Source organism: Oncorhynchus masou, unplaced genomic scaffold (genome assembly GCF_036934945.1).
Source record: "Oncorhynchus masou masou isolate Uvic2021 unplaced genomic scaffold, UVic_Omas_1.1 unplaced_scaffold_894, whole genome shotgun sequence".
Taxonomy (NCBI): Eukaryota; Metazoa; Chordata; class Actinopteri; order Salmoniformes; family Salmonidae; genus Oncorhynchus; species Oncorhynchus masou.
In genome coordinates this window covers 212,501-231,720 of record NW_027015409.1, presented here as the reverse complement: position 1 = coordinate 231,720, position 19,220 = coordinate 212,501, and the positions used below count along the sequence as shown (strand labels likewise).

Genomic DNA, 19,220 nt, shown 5'->3' with positions numbered 1-19,220 from the left:
ATCCAATTTTGAAAAACTCCCATATCTACTGGGTGAAATTCCACAGTGTGCCATCAGAGCAGCAAGATTTGTGACCTGTTGCCACGAGAAAAGGGCAACCAGTGAAGAACACGCACCATTGTAAATACAACACATATCTATGCTTATTTATTTTATCTTGTGTCCTTTACCATTTGCACATTGTAAAAACACTGTATATATATATATAATATGACATTTGAAATGTCTTTATTGTTTTGAAACTTCTGTATGTGTGATGTCTACTGTTAATTTTTATTGTTTATTTCACTTTATATATTATATACCTTACTTGCTTTGGCAATGTTAACACATGTTTCCCATGCCAATAAAGCCCCTTGAATTGAATTGAATTGGTGTGTGTGTTAGGTTATCGTCAGTCTGTAGATGGATGGTGTGTGTGTTAGGTTATCATCAGTCTGTAGATGGATGGTGTGTGTGTGTGTTAGGTTATCGTCAGTCTGTAGATGGATGGTGTGTGTGTGTGTTAGGTTATCATCAGTCTGTAGATGGATGGTGTGTGTGTGTGTGTTAGGTTATCGTCAGTCTGTAGATGGATGGTGTGTGTGTTAGGTTATCATCAGTCTGTAGATGGATGGTGTGTGTGTGTGTTAGGTTATCATCAGTCTGTAGCTGGATGGTGTGTGTGTGTGTGTGTGTGTGTTAGGTTATCGTCAGTCTGTAGATGGATGGTGTGTGTGTTAGGTTATCATCAGTCTGTAGATGGATGGTGTGTGTGTGTGTTAGGTTATCATCAGTCTGTAGATGGATGGTGTGTGTGTGTGTATTAGGTTATCATCAGTCTGTAGATGGATGGTGTGTGTGTTAGGTTATCATCAGTCTGTAGATGGATGGTGTGTGTGTGTGTGTGTTAGGTTATCATCAGTCTGTAGATGGATGGTGTGTGTGTGTGTTAGGTTATCGTCAGTCTGTAGATGGATGGTGTGTGTGTGTGTGTTAGGTTATCGTCAGTCTGTAGATGGATGGTGTGTGTGTGTGTGTGTGTTAGGTTATCGTCAGTCTGTAGATGGATGGTGTGTGTGTGTGTGTGTTAGGATATCATCAGTCTGTAGATGGATGGTGTGTGTGTGTGTTAGGTTATCGTCAGTCTGTAGATGGATGGTGTGTGTGTGTGTGTTAGGTTATCGTCAGTCTGTAGATGGATGGTGTGTGTGTGTGTGTTAGGTTATCATCAGTCTGTAGATGGATGGTGTGTGTGTGTGTGTTAGGTTATCGTCAGTCTGTAGATGGATGGTGTGTGTGTTAGGTTATCGTCAGTCTGTGGATGGATGGTGTGTGTGTGTGTTAGGTTATCATCAGTCTGTAGATGGATGGTGTGTGTGTTAGGTTATCAACAGTCTGTAGATGGATGGTGTGTGTGTGTGTTAGGTTATCGTCAGTCTGTAGATGGATGGTGTGTGTGTGTGTGTTAGGTTATCGTCAGTCTGTAGATGGATGGTGTGTGTGTGTGTGTGTTAGGTTATCGTCAGTCTGTAGATGGATGGTGTGTGTGTGTGTTAGGTTATCATCAGTCTGTAGATGGATGGTGTGTGTGTTAGGTTATCATCAGTCTGTAGATGGATGGTGTGTGTGTTAGGTTATCGTCAGTCTGTAGATGGATGGTGTGTGTGTGTGTGTGTTAGGTTATCATCAGTCTGTAGATGGATGGTGTGTGTTAGGTTATCGTCAGTCTGTAGATGGATGGTGTGTGTGTTCGGTTATCGTCAGTCTGTAGATGGATGGTGTGTGTGTGTGTTAGGTTATCGTCAGTCTGTAGATGGATGGTGTGTGTGTGTGTGTTAGGTTATCATCAGTCTGTAGATGGATGGTGTGTGTGTTAGGTTATCATCAGTCTGTAGATGGATGGTGTGTGTGTTAGGTTATCGTCAGTCTGTAGATGGATGGTGTGTGTGTGTGTTAGGTTATCATCAGTCTGTAGATGGATGGTGTGTGTTAGGTTATCGTCAGTCTGTAGATGGATGGTGTGTGTTAGGTTATCGTCAGTCTGTAGATGGATGGTGTGTGTGTGTGTTAGGTTATCGTCAGTCTGTAGAGGGCCTCTGCCAAGCGACCGATCTGTCTGAAGGATGTGGTCGCTGAGTGACCAATCACTCTTACGTTTCATTTCTCCTCCGAGTCTTGTTCCAACTCTCTAAGAAACTTTCCTTCTCTGTGGTTGTAGAGTGAGTGTGTGTGTGTAGTTGTAGAGTGTGTAGTTGTAGAGTGTGTGGTTGGTTGTAGAGAGTGTGTGTGTGTGTGGTAGTAGTGTGTGGTTGTAAATCAGGGGTGGACAACTCCAGTCCTCGAGGGCCTGATTTGGTTTGTCACTTTTCACCAGCAAAAACAGCTGATTAATCACATTGCATCCAAACTGAAGATCAGGATTAGGTGATTATTGGAGTCAGGTGTGTTGGAGTCAGGTGTGTTGGAGTCAGGTGTGTTGGAGTCAGGTGTGTTGGAGTCAGGTGTGTTGGAGTCAGGTGTGTTGGAGAGTGTGTAGTTGTAGAGTGTGTGGTTGTAGAGTGTGTGGTTGGTTGTAGAGAGTGTGTGTGTGTGTGGTAGTAGTGTGTGGTTGTAAATCAGGGGTGGAGACAGGTGTGTTGGGGTCAGGTGTGTTGGAGTCAGGTGTGTTGGAGTCAGGTGTGTTGGAGTCAGGTGTGTTGTGGTCAGGGGTGTTGGAGTCAGGTGTGTTGGAGTCAGGTGTGTTGGAGTCAGGTGTGTTGGAGTCAGGTGTGTTGGAGTCAGGTGTGTTGGAGTCAGGTGTGTTGGGGTCAGGTGTGTTGGAGTCAGGTGTGTTGGAGTCAGGTGTGTTGTGGTCAGGTGTGTTGTGGTCAGGTGTGTTGGAGTCAGGTGTGTTGGAGTCAGGTGTGTTGGGGTCAGGTGTGTTGGGGTCAGGTGTGTTAGGTTCATAGTTTTGCCCCAGCTATCAGGCCCCTGAGGACTGGAGTTGCCGAGGCCTGTTGTAGAGTGAGTGTGGTTGGAGGGAGTGAGTGTGTGTGTGTGGTTGGAGGGAGGGAGGGAGTGTGGTTGGAGGGAGGGAGTGTGTGTGTGGGTTTGTAGAGTGTGTGTGTGTGTGGGGTTGTAGAGTGTGTGTGTGTGTGTGTGGGGTTGTAGAGTGTGTGTGTGTGTGTGTGGTTGTAGAGGGAGTGTGTGTGGTTGTAGCGGGAGTGTGTGTGGTTGTAGAGGGAGTGTGTGGGGTTGTAGAGGGAGTGTGTGGGGTTGTAGAGGGAGTGTGTGGGGTTGTAGAGGGAGTGTGTGGGGTTGTAGAGTGTGTGTTCTCTTTTTTTATTTATTTTTTATTTTACCTTTATTTAACCTTTATTTCACCAGGCAAGTCAGTTAAGAACAAATTCTTATTTTCAATGACGGCCTGGGAACAGTGGGTTAACTGCCTGTTCAGGGGCAGAACGACAGATTTTGTACCTTGTCAGCTCGGGGATTTGAACTTGCAACCTTTCGGTTACTAGTCCAACGCTCTAACCACTAGGCTACACTACCACCCCTCTCCAGCTTATTGTTTTGTCTCTGAGCTGCACAGCTCTGCATTGATCCTATGTATATATTTATATTAGAGACATTCTGCTAGGTGTGTCTATATTCTACTGTAGTAGAGAGGTCTGTATGTAGACTACATTCTGCTAGGTGTGTCTATATTCTACTGTAGTAGAGAGGTCTGTATGTAGACTACATTCTGCTAGGTGTGTCTATATCCCACTGTAGTAGAGAGGTCTGTATGTAGACTACATTCTGCTAGGTGTGTCTATATCCTACTGTAGTAGAGAGGTCTGTATGTAGACTACATTCTGCTAGGTGTGTCTATATCCCACTGTACTAGAGGTCTGTATGTAGACTACATTCTGCTAGGTGTGTCTATATCCTACTGTAGTAGAGAGGTATGTATGTAGACTACATTCTGCTAGGTGTGTCTATATCCTACTGTAGTAGAGAGGTCTGTATGTAGACTACATTCTGCTGGGTGTGTCTATATCCTACTGTAGTAGAGAGGTCTGTATGTAGACTACATTCTGCTAGGTGTGTCTATATCCCACTGTAGTAGAGAGGTCTGTATGTAGACTACATTCTGCTACGTGTGTCTATATCCTACTGTAGTAGAGAGGTCTGTATGTAGACTACATTCTGCTAGGTGTGTCTATCCTACTGTAGTAGAGAGGTCTGTATGTAGACTACATTCTGCTAGGTGTGTCTATATCCCACTGTAGTAGAGAGGTCTGTATGTAGACTACATTCTGCTAGGTGTGTCTATATCCTACTGTAGTAGAGAGGTCTGTATGTAGACTACATTCTGCTAGGTGTGTCTATATCCTACTGTAGTAGAGAGGTCTGTATGTAGACTACATTCTGCTAGGTGTGTCTATATCCCACTGTAGTAGAGAGGTCTGTATGTAGACTACATTCTGCTAGGTGTGTCTATATCCCACTGTAGTAGAGAGGTCTGTATGTAGACTACATTCTGCTAGGTGTGTCTATATCCTAATGTAGTCGAGGTCTGTTGTATGTAGGGTGTGTCCATTGGGTTATTCAGGAAGGTGACTGGATGGTTGTTGCCCTGCGGTGCGGATGGGATGGGTCCTCGGGGAAGAAATGGGATGGGTCCTCGGAGAAGAAATGGGATGGGTCCTCGGAGAAGAAATGGGATGGGTCCTCGGAGAAGAAATGGGATGGGTCCTCGGAGAAGAAATGGGATGGGTCCTCGGAGAAGAAATGGGATGGGTCCTCGGAAGAAATGGGATGGGTCCTCGGAGAAGAAATGGGATGGGTCCTCGGGGAAGAAATGGGATGGGTCCTCGGGGAAGAAATGGGATGGGTCCTCGGAGAAGAAATGGGATGGGTCCTCGGGGAAGAAATGGGATGGGTCCTCGGAAGAACTGGGATGGGTCCTCGGGGAAGAAATGGGATGGGTCCTCGGGGAAGAAATGGGATGGGTCCTCGGGAAAGAAATGGGATGGGTCCTCGGGAAAGAAATGGGATGGGTCCTCGGGGAAGAAATGGGATGGGTCCTCGGGGAAGAAATGGGATGGGTCCTCGGGGAAGAAATGGGATGGGTCCTCGGAGAAGAAACGGGATGGGTCCTCGGGGAAGAGAGGGAAGTGAAGGGATGTGATCAATCAATCAATCAATCAAATGTATTTATAAAGCCCTTCTTACATCAGCTGATATCTCAAAGTGCTGTACAGAAACCCAGCCTAAAACCCCAAACAGCAAGCAATGCAGGTGTAGAAGCACGGTGGCTCGGAAAAACTCCCTAGAATGGCCAGAACCTAGGAAGAAACCTAGAGAGGAACCAGGCTATGTGGGGTGGCCAGTCCTCTTCTGGCTGTGCCGGGTGGAGATTATAACAGAACATGGCCAAGATAATTGGTCCTCGGGGATCCACTCAGTCATTAACAATCTCTGGGAATGCTGCAATGGAGATGGAGAGAGGAGATGAGGAACAGACAGAGTTCTTCTCAGTTGGTTCTAAGGACACACTTTAGGGTTACTTTGGTCCCTCTGTAGGGTCCCTCTGTAGGGTCCCTCTGTAGGGTCCAGTTCATTAGATGAGAGATCTCATTGCTCTCCAGAGAGACAGTGTCCATCTCCTCATTGCTCTCCAGAGAGACAGTGTCCATCTCCTCATTGCTCTCCAGAGAGACAGTGTCCATCGCCTTATTGCTCTCCAGAGAGACAGTGTCCATCTCCTCATTGCTCTCCAGAGAGACAGTGTCCATCTCCTCATTGCTCTCCAGAAAGTGTCCCTCTCCTCATTGCTCTCCAGTTCATTAGATGAGAGAGACAGTGTCCAATCTCCTCATTGCTCTCCAGAGAGACAGTGTCCAATCTCCTCATTGCTCTCCAGAGAGACAGTGTCCATCTCCTCATTGCTCTCCAGAGAGACAGTGTCCATCTCCTCATTGCTCTCCAGAGAGACAGTGTCCCTCTCCTCATTGCTCTCCAGAGAGACAGTGTCCCTCTCCTCATTGCTCTCCAGAGAGACAGTGTCCCTCTCCTCATTGCTCTCCAGAGAGACAGTGTCCCTCGCCTCATTGCTCTCCAGAGAGACAGTGTCCCTCGCCTCATTGCTCTCCAGAGAGACAGTGTCCCTCTCCTCATTGCTCTCCAATTCATTAGATGAGAGAATAATTAATGCCTAACACACACACACACCTTATTGTCCTATACCACCAGAATATTCTATTTTCCATATGTGTAAAATGTTGCCTGGTTTGTGCATAAATCGTTTGACACAATAAATTCCCCTTTCGTATGGATGAAGAACTGTGTGTGTTATGTGGAGGTGGTAATTTTACACACACAGAGATGGTGGCCCAATTACGAGCTCCGTTGTGCTCGTTGCAACGTGGAGGGAGAGAGAGAGGGTGTGTGTGTGTGTGTGTGTGTGTTGTCGGTGAGCACCAGCATAGGAGGGAGAGGAGAACTCCTCCACCGTGTTCTTTTGTAAACAGAACGGAGTGCTGTGCTGCCTCCGTTCTCTCTCCGTCTTCTCCTCAAGTCTCCCTTCCTCAGTTGTAACCGCGGAGGTTCAAAGAGAGCTGTAGTACAGTAAGCGACGTTAACTAGGTACGAGCTCCGGGACATTTCTCCCGGTCTCCCGAGCCTGAATGTCAACCAGCGGCTCCAGCTCCTCTTCTCTGCGGAAGGACTTCGATGTGAAGCAGATTCTCCGGAGCCGATGGAGGTGGTTCGGTCACCCGGCTGTTCCCGCGCACCACAACCCCCCGCTAGGAGACTTCTTTACCGGGAGAGAAGCAGGGGCCAGCCCCGGAGAGAACCAGAGCCCCTCTGTTAGTGTCTGTTCTACCAGTAACGGAACCGGTAACGGCACCAGAACAGGAAATGACTGCATAGTAGCTGTTGGAACGAGCGGTAACGGTAGTTGTAGTGGTAATAGTTCATGCAACGCCAATAACAGAACGTTTACGGATAATTATGCTGGGAGTCCCACTGATCACCTCCCGGTAACAGCGTTTGCAGCCACGGCAGCTGGACATTCCTCATGTCCGCGGTCCTTCAGCCAACCGGAGTGGGTCACCCGGTTGTCTGTCTCTCACTCTCGGCCGGTAACGGACACAGAGCGCCCCGGGGACGGCTCATCGCTCCTCCAACCCGCGGTACCGGAGGCGTCTGTTCCCGTGGCTGAAGAGGAGACGGGTCTGACGGGAACCGAGAGAAATAATAACCGCGACGACACTGCCTCCAGCTCCTGCAGGTAGGAGGAGAATGAGTTGGGCTTGTTGTCTCCTCTCGGTGCTTTAACGTAGGTCTGTGTTTCGGCTAACTTTCGGTTAGCTTTCTGTTAGCCTGCCTACTTTCTGTTAGCCTGCCTACTTTCTGTTAGGTAGCCTACTTTCTGTTAGGTAGCCTACTTTCTGTTAGGTAGCCTACTTTCTGTTAGGTAGCCTACTTTCTGTTAGGTAGCCTACTTTCTGTTAGGTAGCCTACTTTTTGTACAAAGTTAAATTCTCTATAGATTTTTACTGAATGATCAACTTTGTATAGCAAGCAGCATTCAACATAGGTCTACCGTATATAGGAGGCCCTCTGTAGGTCTACCGTATATAGGAGGCCCTCTGTAGGTCTACCGTATATAGGAGGCCCTCTGTGGGTCTACCGTATATAGGAGGCCCTCTGTGGGTCTACCGTATATAGGAGGCCCTCTGTGGGTCTACCGTATATAGGAGGCCCTCTGTGGGTCTACCGTATATAGGAGGCCCTCTGTGGGTCTACCGTATATAGGAGGCCCTCTGTGGGTCTACCGTATATAGGAGGCCCTCTGTGGGTCTACCGTATATAGGAGGCCCTCTGTGGGTCTACCGTATATAGGAGGCCCTCTGTGGGTCTACCGTATATAGGAGGCCCTCTGTGGGTCTACCGTATATAGGAGGCCCTCTGTGGGTCTACCGTATATAGGAGGCCCTCTGTGGGTCTACCGTATATAGGAGGCCCTCTGTGGGTCTACCGTATATAGGAGGCCCTCTGTGGGTCTACCGTATACAGGAGGCCCTCTGTAGGTCTACCGTATATAGGTTAGCATGTCTTGGGGGTATGATATAAAATGCTAACCTCCCCTGTTATTGTAATGGTGAGAGGTTAGCATGTCTTGGTGGTATGATATAAAATGCTAACTCCCGCCTGTTATTGTAACGGTGAGAGGTTAGCATGTCTTGGGGTATGATATAAAATGCTAACCTCCCCTGTTATTGTAATGGTGAGAGGTTAGCATGTCTTGGGGGTATGATATAAAATGCTAACTCCCGCCTGTTATTGTAATGGTGAGAGGTTAGCATGTCTTGGTGGTATGATATAAAATGCTAACCCCTCCCTGTTATTGTAATGGTGAGAGGTTAGCATGTCTTGGAGGTATGATATAAAATGCTAACCTCCCCTGTTATTGTAATGGTGAGAGGTTAGCATGTCTTGGTGGTATGATATAAAATGCTAACCTCTCCTGTTATTGTAATGGTGAGAGGTTAGCATGTCTTGGAGTTATGATATAAAATGCTAACCTCCCCTGTTATTGTAATGGTGAGAGGTTAGCATGTCTTGGTGGTATGATATAAAATGCTAACCTCCCCTGTTATTGTAATGGTGAGAGGTTAGCATGTCTTGGTGGTATGATATAAAATGCTAACCTCCCCTGTTATTGTAATGGTGAGAGGTTAGCATGTCTTGGGGGGTATGATATAAAATGCTAACTCCCGCCTGTTATTGTAATGGTGAGAGGTTAGCATGTCTTGGGGGGTATGATATAAAATGCTAACTCCCGCCTGTTATTGTAATGGTGAGAGGTTAGCATGTCTTGGGGGTATGATATAAAATGCTAACCTCCCCTGTTATTGTAATGGTGAGAGGTTAGCATGTCTTGGTGGTATGATATAAAATGCTAACCTCCCCTGTTATTGTAATGGTGAGAGGTTAGCATGTCTTGGAGTTATGATATAAAATGCTAACCTCCCCTGTTATTGTAATGGTGAGAGGTTAGCATGTCTTGGTGGTATGATATAAAATGCTAACCTCTCCTGTTATTGTAATGGTGAGAGGTTAGCATGTCTTGGTGGTATGATATAAAATGCTAACCTCCCCTGTTATTGTAATGGTGAGAGGTTAGCATGTCTTGGGGGGTATGATATAAAATGCTAACTCCCGCCTGTTATTGTAATGGTGAGAGGTTAGCATGTCTTGGGGGTATGATATAAAATGCTAACTCCCGCCTGTTATTGTAATGGTGAGAGGTTAGCATGTCTTGGTGGTATGATATAAAATGCTAACTCCCGCCTGTTATTGTAATGGTGAGAGGTTAGCATGTCTTGGGGGGTATGATATAAAATGCTAACTCCCGCCTGTTATTGTAATGGTGAGAGGTTAGCATGTCTTGGGGGTATGATATAAAATGCTAACCTCCCCTGTTATTGTAATGGTGAGAGGTTAGCATGTCTTGGTGGTATGATATAAAATGCTAACTCCCGCCTGTTATTGTAATGGTGAGAGGTTAGCATGTCTTGGTGGTATGATATAAAATGCTAACTCCCGCCTGTTATTGTAATGGTGAGAGGTTAGCATGTCTTGGAGTTATGATATAAAATCCTTCTTTAACCCGTCTCCTCCCCTTCATCTACATGTCTCCTCCCCTTCATCTACATGTCTCCTCCCCTTCATCTACATGTCTCCTCCCCTTCATCTACATGTCTCCTCCCCTTCATCTACATGTCTCCTCCCCTTCATCTACATGTCTCCTCTCCTTCATCTACACTGATTGAAGTGGATTTAACAGGTAAGGGATCATAGTTTTCACCTGGTCAGTCTGTCATGTAGAGAGAGAGCAGGTGTTCCTAACGTTTTGTATTCTCAGTGTATACAGTCCTTCAGACAGTACTCACACCCCTCGTCTTAACGTTTTGTATTCTCAATGTATACAGTCCTTCAAACGGTACTCACACCCCTCGTCATTCACCACATTTTTGATGTTACTCCACAACACTAACATAAATGACAGAGGTGCTTCTACAAAGAATCTGTGAATGTATATCCCAGTCTTATGGATGAGTTGTGCTTCTAAAGGAATCAAGTCTGAATCTGTGAATGTATGTCTCTCCCTCTCTCTCTCTCTCTGTCTCTCTCGCCATGTGTCTCTCTCTCTCTCTCTCTCTCTCGCCATGTGTCTCTCTCTCTCTCTCTCTCTCTCGCCATGTCTCTCTCTCTCTCTCTCTCGCCATGTGTCTCTCTGTCTCTGTGTGTCTCTGTCTCTCGCCATGTGTCTCTCTCTCTCTCTCTGTCTCTCTCTCTGTCTCTCTCTCTGTCTCTCTCTCTCTCTGTCTCTCTCTGTCTCTCTCTGTCTCTCTCTCTCTCCCTCTCTCTCTCTCGCCATGTGTCTCTCTGTCTCTGTGTGTCTCTGTCTCTCGCCATGTGTCTCTCTCTCTCTGTCTCTCTCTCTGTCTCTCTCTCTGTCTCTCTCTCTGTCTCTCTCTCTCTCTGTCTCTCTCTGTCTCTCTCTCTCTCTCTCTCTCTCGCCATGTGTCTCTCTCTCTCTCTGTCTCTGTCGCCATGTCTCTCTCTCTCTCTCTCAATTCAATTCAGGGGATTTATTGGCATGGGAAACATGTGTTAACATTGCCAAAGCAAGTAAGGTAGATAATAAACAATAAAAATTAACAGTAGACATCACACATACAGAAGTTTCTCTCTCGCCATGTCTCGCTCTCTCTCTTTCGCCATGAATCTCTCTCTCCCTCTCTCTCTCTACATCTTTCTCTCTCGCTCTCAGAGCTAAAGACACACACACACACACACACACACACACACACACACACTTATTCACTCACAATGACTCACCCACAGATGACAGACTAGCCAAGATCCGTTTTGTCTTCCATACTGCCACTACTGAATAATGTGTCAAAGCCATTCTGGCTCAGTGCTCTGCTCAGTTTCCCTTGTGTTGGTAAAGATATGGAGAAACTGGGAGCCAGTCTGGCTCAGTGCTCTGCTCAGTTTCCCTTGTGTTGGTAAAGATATGGAGAAACTGGGAGCCATTTTGGCTCAGTGCTCTGCTCAGTTTCCCTTGTGTTGGTAAAGATATGGAGAAATTGGGAGCCATTTTGGCTCAGTGCTCTGCTCAGTTTCCCTTGTGTTGGTAAAGATATGGAGAAACTGGGAGCCATTTTGGCTCAGTGCTCTGCTCAGTTTCCCTTGTGTTGGTAAAGATATGGAGAAACTGGGAGCCATTTTGGCTCAGTGCTCTGCTCAGTTTCCCTTGTGTTGGTAAAGATATGGAGAAACTGGGAGCCATTCTGGCTCAGTGCAATTAAAACACTATCTTGAAAGTGTGTGTGTGTGATGGTGTGTACATCTCGTCTTCCTCTCGCAGGTGAACACTAGTTAAACAAAGTCAATAAAATACATTGTGTGTGTGTGTGTGTGTGTGTGTGTGTGTGTGTGTGGGTCTTCCAACAGCAGCGCAACGCTGTCCTCATGTGTGTCGATGGAGCCATGTGTGTCCCCCGACGAGTGTGTGTACACGGCTCACGCACACGCAGACCTGACCTTCAGCAGGATGGAGACCTACCTTCGAACCAAACAGCTGTGTGACGTCACTCTGGTGGCAGGGGACAGGAGGATACCTGCTCACAGGTAACACACACACACACACACACACAGTTGGAGTCTTTACTTTGTGACACAAGTCATTTTTCCAACAGTTGTTTACAGACAGATTATTTCATTTTATAATTCACTGTATCACAATTCCAATGGGTCAGAAGTTTACATAGTTGAATGTGCCTTTGAAACAGCTTGGAACATTCCAGAAAATGGTGTCTAATTGACATCATTTGAGTCAATCGGAGGTGTACCTGTGGATGTATTTCAAGGCCAACCTTCAAACTCAGTGCCTCTTTGCTTGACATCATGGGAAAATCAAAAGAAATCAGCCAAGACCTCAGGAAAAACATTTGTAGACCTCCACAAGTCTGGTTCATCCTTCAGAGCATTTTCCAAAACACCTGAAGGTACCACGTTCATCTGTACAAACAATAGTATACAAGTATAAACACCATGGGACCACGCAGCCGTCATACTGCTCAGGACGGAGACGTGTTCTGTCTCCTAGAGATGAACGTACTTTGGTGCGAAAAGTGCAAATCAATCCCAGAACAGCAGCAAAGGACCTTGTGAAGATGCTGGAGGAAACAGGTACAAAAGTATCTATATCCACAGTAGAACGAGTCCTATATCGACATAACCTGAAAGGCCGCTCAGCAAGGAAGAAGCCGCTCAGCAAGGAAGAAGCCACTGCTCCAAAACCGTCATAAAAAAGCAAGACTACGCTTTGCAACTGCACATGGGGACAAAGATCGTACTTTTTTTTTTTTTTCAAAAATAGAACTGTTTGGCCATAATGACCATTGTTATGTTTGGAGGAAAAGGGGGAGGCTAATTACACCCGAAGAACACCATCCCAACTGTGAAGCACGGGGGTGGCAGCATCATGTTGTGGGGGTGCTTTGCTGCAGGAGGGACTGGTGCACTTCACAAAATAAATGGCATCACGAGGAAGGAAAATTATGTGGATCTATTGAAGCAACATCTCAATACATCAGTCAGGAAGTTAAAGCTTGGTCACAAATGTGTCTTCCAAATGGACAATGACCCCAAGTATACTTCCAAAGCTGTGGCAAAATGGCTTAATAACAACAAAGTCCAGGTATTGGAGTGGCCATCACAAAGCCCTGATCTCAATCCTATAGATAATGTATGGGAAGAACTGAAAAGTGTGTGTGCGAACAAGGAGGCCTACAAACCTGACTCAGTTACACCAGCTCTGTCAGGATGAACGGGCCAAAATTCACCCAACTTATTGTGGGAAGCTTGTGGAAGGCAACCAGAAACGTTTGACCCAAGTTAAATCATTTAAAGGCAATGCTACCAAATACTAATTGGAATGTATGTAAACTTCTGACCCACTGGGAATGTGATGAAAGAAATACAAGCTGAAATAAATAATTCTCTCTACTATTATTCTGGCATTTCACATTCTTAAAATAAAGTAGAGTCAATCGTAGAGTCAATAGAGTCAATCACCACCTTCCGGAGACACCTGAAACCCCACCTCTTCAAGGAATACCTAGGATAAGATAAGTAATCCTTCTCACCACCCCCACCCCCCCCCTTAATGATTTAGATACACTATTGTAAAGTGGCTGTTCCACTGGATGTCAGAAGGTGAATTCACCAATTTGTAAGTCGCTCTGGATAAGAGCGTCTGCTAAATGACTTAAATGTAAATGTAAATGTAAAGTGGTGATCCTAACTGGCCTAAAACAGGGAATTTGTACTAGGATTAAATGTCAGGAATTGTGAAAAACAACTGAGTTTTGAAATGTATTTGGCTAAGGTGTATGTAAACTTCTGACTAAAACTGTACACACACGCACGCGCACACACACACACACACACACACGCGCACACACGCACGTATAATTATATATATAAATGACATTTGTAATCAGCACAGCTTTATCTTCTATTTTTAACTATTCACATTTATTCCACATCTGACTTCCCCCTTTTACCTCCAGTGAACATGCCTCCTGTTTTGATTTTACAGTGTCTTCGGGAAAGGACTCAGACCCTATTTTTTTGTGCAAATCTATTAAAAATAAAAAAAAACAGAAATACCTTATTTGCATAAGTATTCAGACCCTTTGCTATGAGACTCGAAATTGAGCTCAGGTGCATCCTGTTTCCATTAATCACCCTTGAGATGTTTCTACAAATTTATTGGACTCCACATGTGGTAAATTGAATTGATTTGGACATGATTTTGGAAAGGCACACACCTGTCTATATAAGGTCCCACAGTTGACAGAGCAGGTCAGAGCAAAAACCCAAGAGGTCGAAGAGCCTCGACACAGGATTGAAGGGTACCAACAAATGTCTGCGGCACTGAAGGTCCCCAAGAACACAGTGGCCTCCATCATTCTGAAATGGAAGACGTTTTGGAACCACTAAAACTCTTCTAATAAGATCTGGTTGCCCGGCCACACTGACCAATCAGAGAGAAAGGCCTTGGTCAGGGAGGTGACCAAGAACACAGTGGCCTCCATCATTCTGAAATGGAAGACGTTTGGAACCACTAAAACTCTTCTAATAAGATCTGGTTGCCCGGCCACACTGACCAATCAGAGAGAAAGGCCTTGGTCAGGGAGGTGACCAAGAACACAGTGGCCTCCATCATTCTGAAATGGAAGACGTTTGGAACCACTAAAACTCTTCTAATAAGATCTGGTTGCCCAGCCACACTGACCAATCAGAGAGAAAGGCCTTGGTCAGGGAGGTGACCAAGAACACAGTGGCCTCCATCATTCTGAAATGGAAGACGTTTGGAACCACTAAAACTCTTCTAATAAGATCTGGTTGCCCAGCCACACTGACCAATCAGAGAGAAAGGCCTTGGTCAGGGAGGTGACCAAGAACACAGTGGCCTCCATCATTCTGAAATGGAAGACGTTTGGAACCACTAAAACTCTTCTAATAAGATCTGGTTGCCCAGCCACACTGACCATTCAGAGAGAAAGGCCTTGGTCAGGGAGGTGACCAAGAACACAGTGGCCTCCATCATTCTGAAATGGAAGACGTTTGGAACCACTAAAACTCTTCTAATAAGATCTGGTTGCCCAGCCACACTGACCAATCAGAGAGAAAGGCCTTGGTCAGGGAGGTGACCAAGAACACAGTGGCCTCCATCATTCTGAAATGGAAGACGTTTTGGAACCACTAAAACTCTTCTAATAAGATCTGGTTGCCCGGCCACACTGACCAATCAGAGAGAAAGGCCTTGGTCAGGGAGGTGACCAAGAACCCAATGGTCACTCTGACAGAGCTCCAGAGTTCCTCTGTAGAGATGGGAGAATTTTCCAGAAGGACTCCACCAATCAGACCTTCATGGTAGAGTGGCCAGATGGAAGCCACTCCTCAGTAAAAGACACATGACAGCCCGCTTGGAGTTTGCCAAAAGGCACCTAAAGACTCTCAGACCATGAGAAACCATTTTCTCTGGTCTGATGAAACCTAATGCCGTGTCTTTGCTGGCTAACAATTTGAATCAGCAATACAACATTTGGTTTCATTTATTTAAATACCTAAACAGTCACACATAATTACACAGGATGGGTCATACACTGATTACTAATGTCATAAAATCCCTAGTGGACGGAACAGATATGACTGCTGGTTACACAAAACAAGGGGGGGTTGGGTTTGAGTGAAAGAGCGGGAAGACTGAGGAACAACTGGAATTTGGTCTCTGATCGGACCTCATGAAGCTATGCTATCGTAAATACAGAATCTTATGCATTCGAAATAACCGCCCATTTTGGAAAAAAGGGAAAATGCAATAAATATTTACTCTGAGCGCTGCTTCAGTAGGTTGGTCGTAGATGGAAGGCCATGTTGGCCAACAGAGATCTTCCAGTCCTTTTGAAGAATGTCTGGTAGAACGGATGCGTTGTAGTACCGTCGTGTGTTTGGTAGAAGAGATACTTTGTCCGTCCTTTCCTAGTCCGCGTTTACAGCAGCTTCTGCTGCGAACTCAACGGCTAGGAGGTATCACTTCTTTAGTGAATAAAAGTTTTTAAAGTTCATACCAAGTTGCCATACTTGAAGCTCACGCTGAAGTTTGCTTAGTTCTGTAGTTTGATATTAGCCCCATTGACCGTCGTCCTCATGTCCCCGGGAACACAAATGTTAATTTCGTTAATAGGGGCTTATGTAGTGGGGAGAGAAGGGTGTGTTTCATAGTTTACAACCAATGTCTGTTCACTTGGGCGGGGCCACGGAGTGAACAGAATTGACCTTATGGAAACAATTCTCGCATTTAGAAGCTAAAATTACATTTAATCTTTTCACAAATAGTTTCATATTTAAACATTTAGGTGGCACAACAATTCCATGTGAATCTGATAACTAGAATGTGTAGACTTTCCAAGATACAGTTTGTTGTCCTATCATCAGTAATAATGTCTCAGACGACAACTGGTCTGTCATAATATTCTTTAAGTACATATTTAGCATATTTTCAACTGGTTAGGAGAGAGAGAGGAAAGGGGGGGGGGAAGGTATTTATGGGGGTCATAAACCTGACCAACTGGCCAACGTCATGACAACAGATTGAACTCTTTGGCCTGAACGCCAAGCGTCACGTCTGGAGGAAACCTGGCACCATCCCTACAGTGAAGCATGGTGGTGGCAGCATCACGTCTGGAGGAAACCTGGCACCATCCCTACAGTGAAGCATGGTGGTGGCAGCATCACGTCTGGAGGAAACCTGGCACCATCCCTACAGTGAAGCATGGTGGTGGCAGCAGGAGGCCGTGGGGTTTGTTTTTCAGCAGCAGGGACTGGGGAGACTCATCAGGATTGAGGGGAAAGGATCCTTGATGAAAACCTGCTCCGGACCTCTGACTGGGGCGAAGGTTCAACTTCCACTAGGAAAACGACCTTAAGCACGTTACCAAGACAACTCAAGTGGCTTCGGGAACAAGACTCTGAATGTCCTTCAGTGTCGCAGCCCGGAGCCCAGACTTCAACCCGATCGAACATCTCTGGAGAGACCTGAAAATAGCTGTGCAGCGATGTTCCCCATCCAACCTGACAGAGCTTGAGAGGATCTGCAGAGAAGAATGGGAGTAACTCCCCGAATACAGGTGTGCCAATCTGGTAGCGTCAGACCCAAGAAGACTCGAGGCTGTAATCACTGTCGAAGGTGCATCAACAAAGCACTGAGTTAAAGGGTCTGAATACTTATGGAAATGTGATATTTGTATTTTTGTATTTTTAATTAAAACACATGAGATGTGTCTATATATTGAAAAATACAGAACAGAAGACTCTCGGTCGACCCAGATGTGTTTTAGTCGGGGGACGGACCTACACTGTCACACCCAGACACACACCAGGCCTCTTTTCCCCCATAATGCATCTCATTGTAAAGGGGAACTATAGATGACAGATGTCCTATATTGGTACTACGGAACATAACTGTCATTTCTATTTCCTCATTTCAGATTATTAGTCCATTCTTTCTCTCTCTCTCTTTCTTTCTCTCCTCTCTTTCTCTCTCTCTTTCTCTCCTCCCTCTTTCTCTCTGTCTCTGTCTCTCTCCCTCTCTCTCCCTCCTTTCTTCTGAGGGACATACAGATATATATGTGTGTATATATGTATATATATATATATATATATATATATATATATACACACACACACAGTTCCAATCAAAAGTGTGGACACACCTGCTCATTCAAGGGTTTTTCTTTATTTTTACTATTTTCTACATTAGAATAATAGGGAAGACATCAAAACTTTGAAATAACACGTATGGAATTATATAGTAACCAAAAAAATGTTAAAGAAATCAAAATATTTGACATTCTTCAAAGTAGCCATCCTTTGCCTTGACAGCTTTGCACACTCTTGGCATTCTCTCAACCAGCTTCACCCGGACTGCTTTTTCCGAACAACTCTTGAAGGAGTTCCCACATGCTGAGCACTTGCTGGCTGCTTTTCCTTCACTCTGCGGTCCAACTCATCCCAAAACCATCTCAGTTGGGTTGAGGTCGGGTGATTTGTGGAATGTAAAAAAATAAACACCCTCGAATGAGAAGTTGTGTCCAAACTTTTGACTGGTCCTGTACATGGATCTGATTCTCACAGAGACGTTTTATGAATAGATTGATTGCAGGAATTGTTGATTGATTTTAGTTTGAAAAAGTTTGAAAACCACTGCTCTCATAACTGGTGTGTCGACCTGAAAATATTTAATTAAAAACTTTATTTTTTTATGGAGACCCTCTACAAATGAATGTTCGGTTTACATGTTTTATAACCTTTTATTGTGAAGGGTGCATCTCATTCCGTCAGTGTTTTAGAACCTTTTTTAATTGTGAAGGGTGCATCTCATTCCGTCAGTGTTTTAGAACCTTTTATTGTGAAGGGTGCATCTCATTCCGTCAGTGTTTTAGAACCTTTTATTGTGAAGGGTGCATCTCATTCCGTCAGTGTTTTAGAACCTTTTATTGTGAAGGGTGCATCTCATTCCGTCAGTGTTTTAGAACCTTTAATTGTGAAGGGTGCATCTCATTCCGTCAGTGTTTTAGAACCTTTTATTGTGAAGGGTGCATCTCATTCCGTCAGTGTTTTAGAACCTTTTATTGTGAAGGGTGCATCTCATTCCGTCAGTGTTTTAGAACCTTTTAATTGTGAAGGGTGCATCTCATTCCGTCAGTGTTTTAGAACCTTTTATTGTGAAGGGTGCATCTCATTCCGTCAGTGTTTTAGAACCTTTTATTGTCTTAACATTTAAGTCCTTTCTTTCCTCTCTGTCTCTGTGTCTCTCTTCCATCCTTCTAAGCTCCTCTACAATGAAAGACGTGTGTCGAAATTGAACAAATCTCTGCCCCCAATTAGTACATTTTCTAATATATTTGTACGTGATGAAAGCCTGATTTTAGCCTAACAAGATTCTCTCTTCTGAAAAATCTCTCTTTTCTCTCTCTCTTTCTTTCTCACTCTTTCTCTCTCTGTGCTGAGAAAGTCCCATTATAGTAGTTTGAACATCTGAATACCCCTCCCTTCCTTCCTGTCAGACTGGTCTTGTCTCTCTCTGTCTCTCTGTCTCTCTCTCTCTCTCTCTCTCTCTCTCTCTCTCTCTCTGTCTCTCTCTCTCTCTCTCTCTCTCTCTCTCTCAATTCAATTCAAGGGGCTTTATTGGCATGGGTAACATGTGTTAACATTGCCAAAGCAAGTAAGGTAGATAATATATAAAGTGAAATAAACAATAAAAATTAACAGTAGACACAGTTCACACATATAGAAGTTTCAAAACAATAGACATTACAAATGTCATATTTTATATATATATATATATATATATATATATATATATATATATACAGTGTTTTTACAATGTACATATGGTAAAGGACACAAGATAAAATAAATAAACATAGATATGGGTTGTATTTACAATGGTGCGTGTTCTTCACTGGTTGCCCTTTTCTCGTGGCAACAGGTCACAAATCTTGCTGCTCTGATGGCACACTGTGGAATTTCACCCAGTAGATATGGGAGTTTTTCAAAATTGGATTTGTTTTCGAATTCTTTGTGGATCTGTGTAATCTGAGGGAAATATG

The 19,220-nt window shown here is 44.7% G+C and overlaps 1 protein-coding gene across 1 annotated transcript in view; it reads left to right on the top strand.

The window, feature by feature from the left end:
* The first annotated feature begins 6,435 nt into the window (after nt 1-6,435).
* LOC135538028 (kelch-like protein 1) overlaps nt 6,436-19,220 on the top strand; it is a 19,183-nt gene continuing 6,398 nt past the window's right edge. Inside the window, exons 1-2 of the mRNA XM_064964019.1 lie at nt 6,436-7,246; nt 11,488-11,664. Coding sequence (XP_064820091.1) covers nt 6,639-7,246; nt 11,488-11,664 — 785 coding nt within the window. The 5' untranslated portion in view covers nt 6,436-6,638. The remainder of the gene's footprint in view (nt 7,247-11,487; nt 11,665-19,220) is intronic.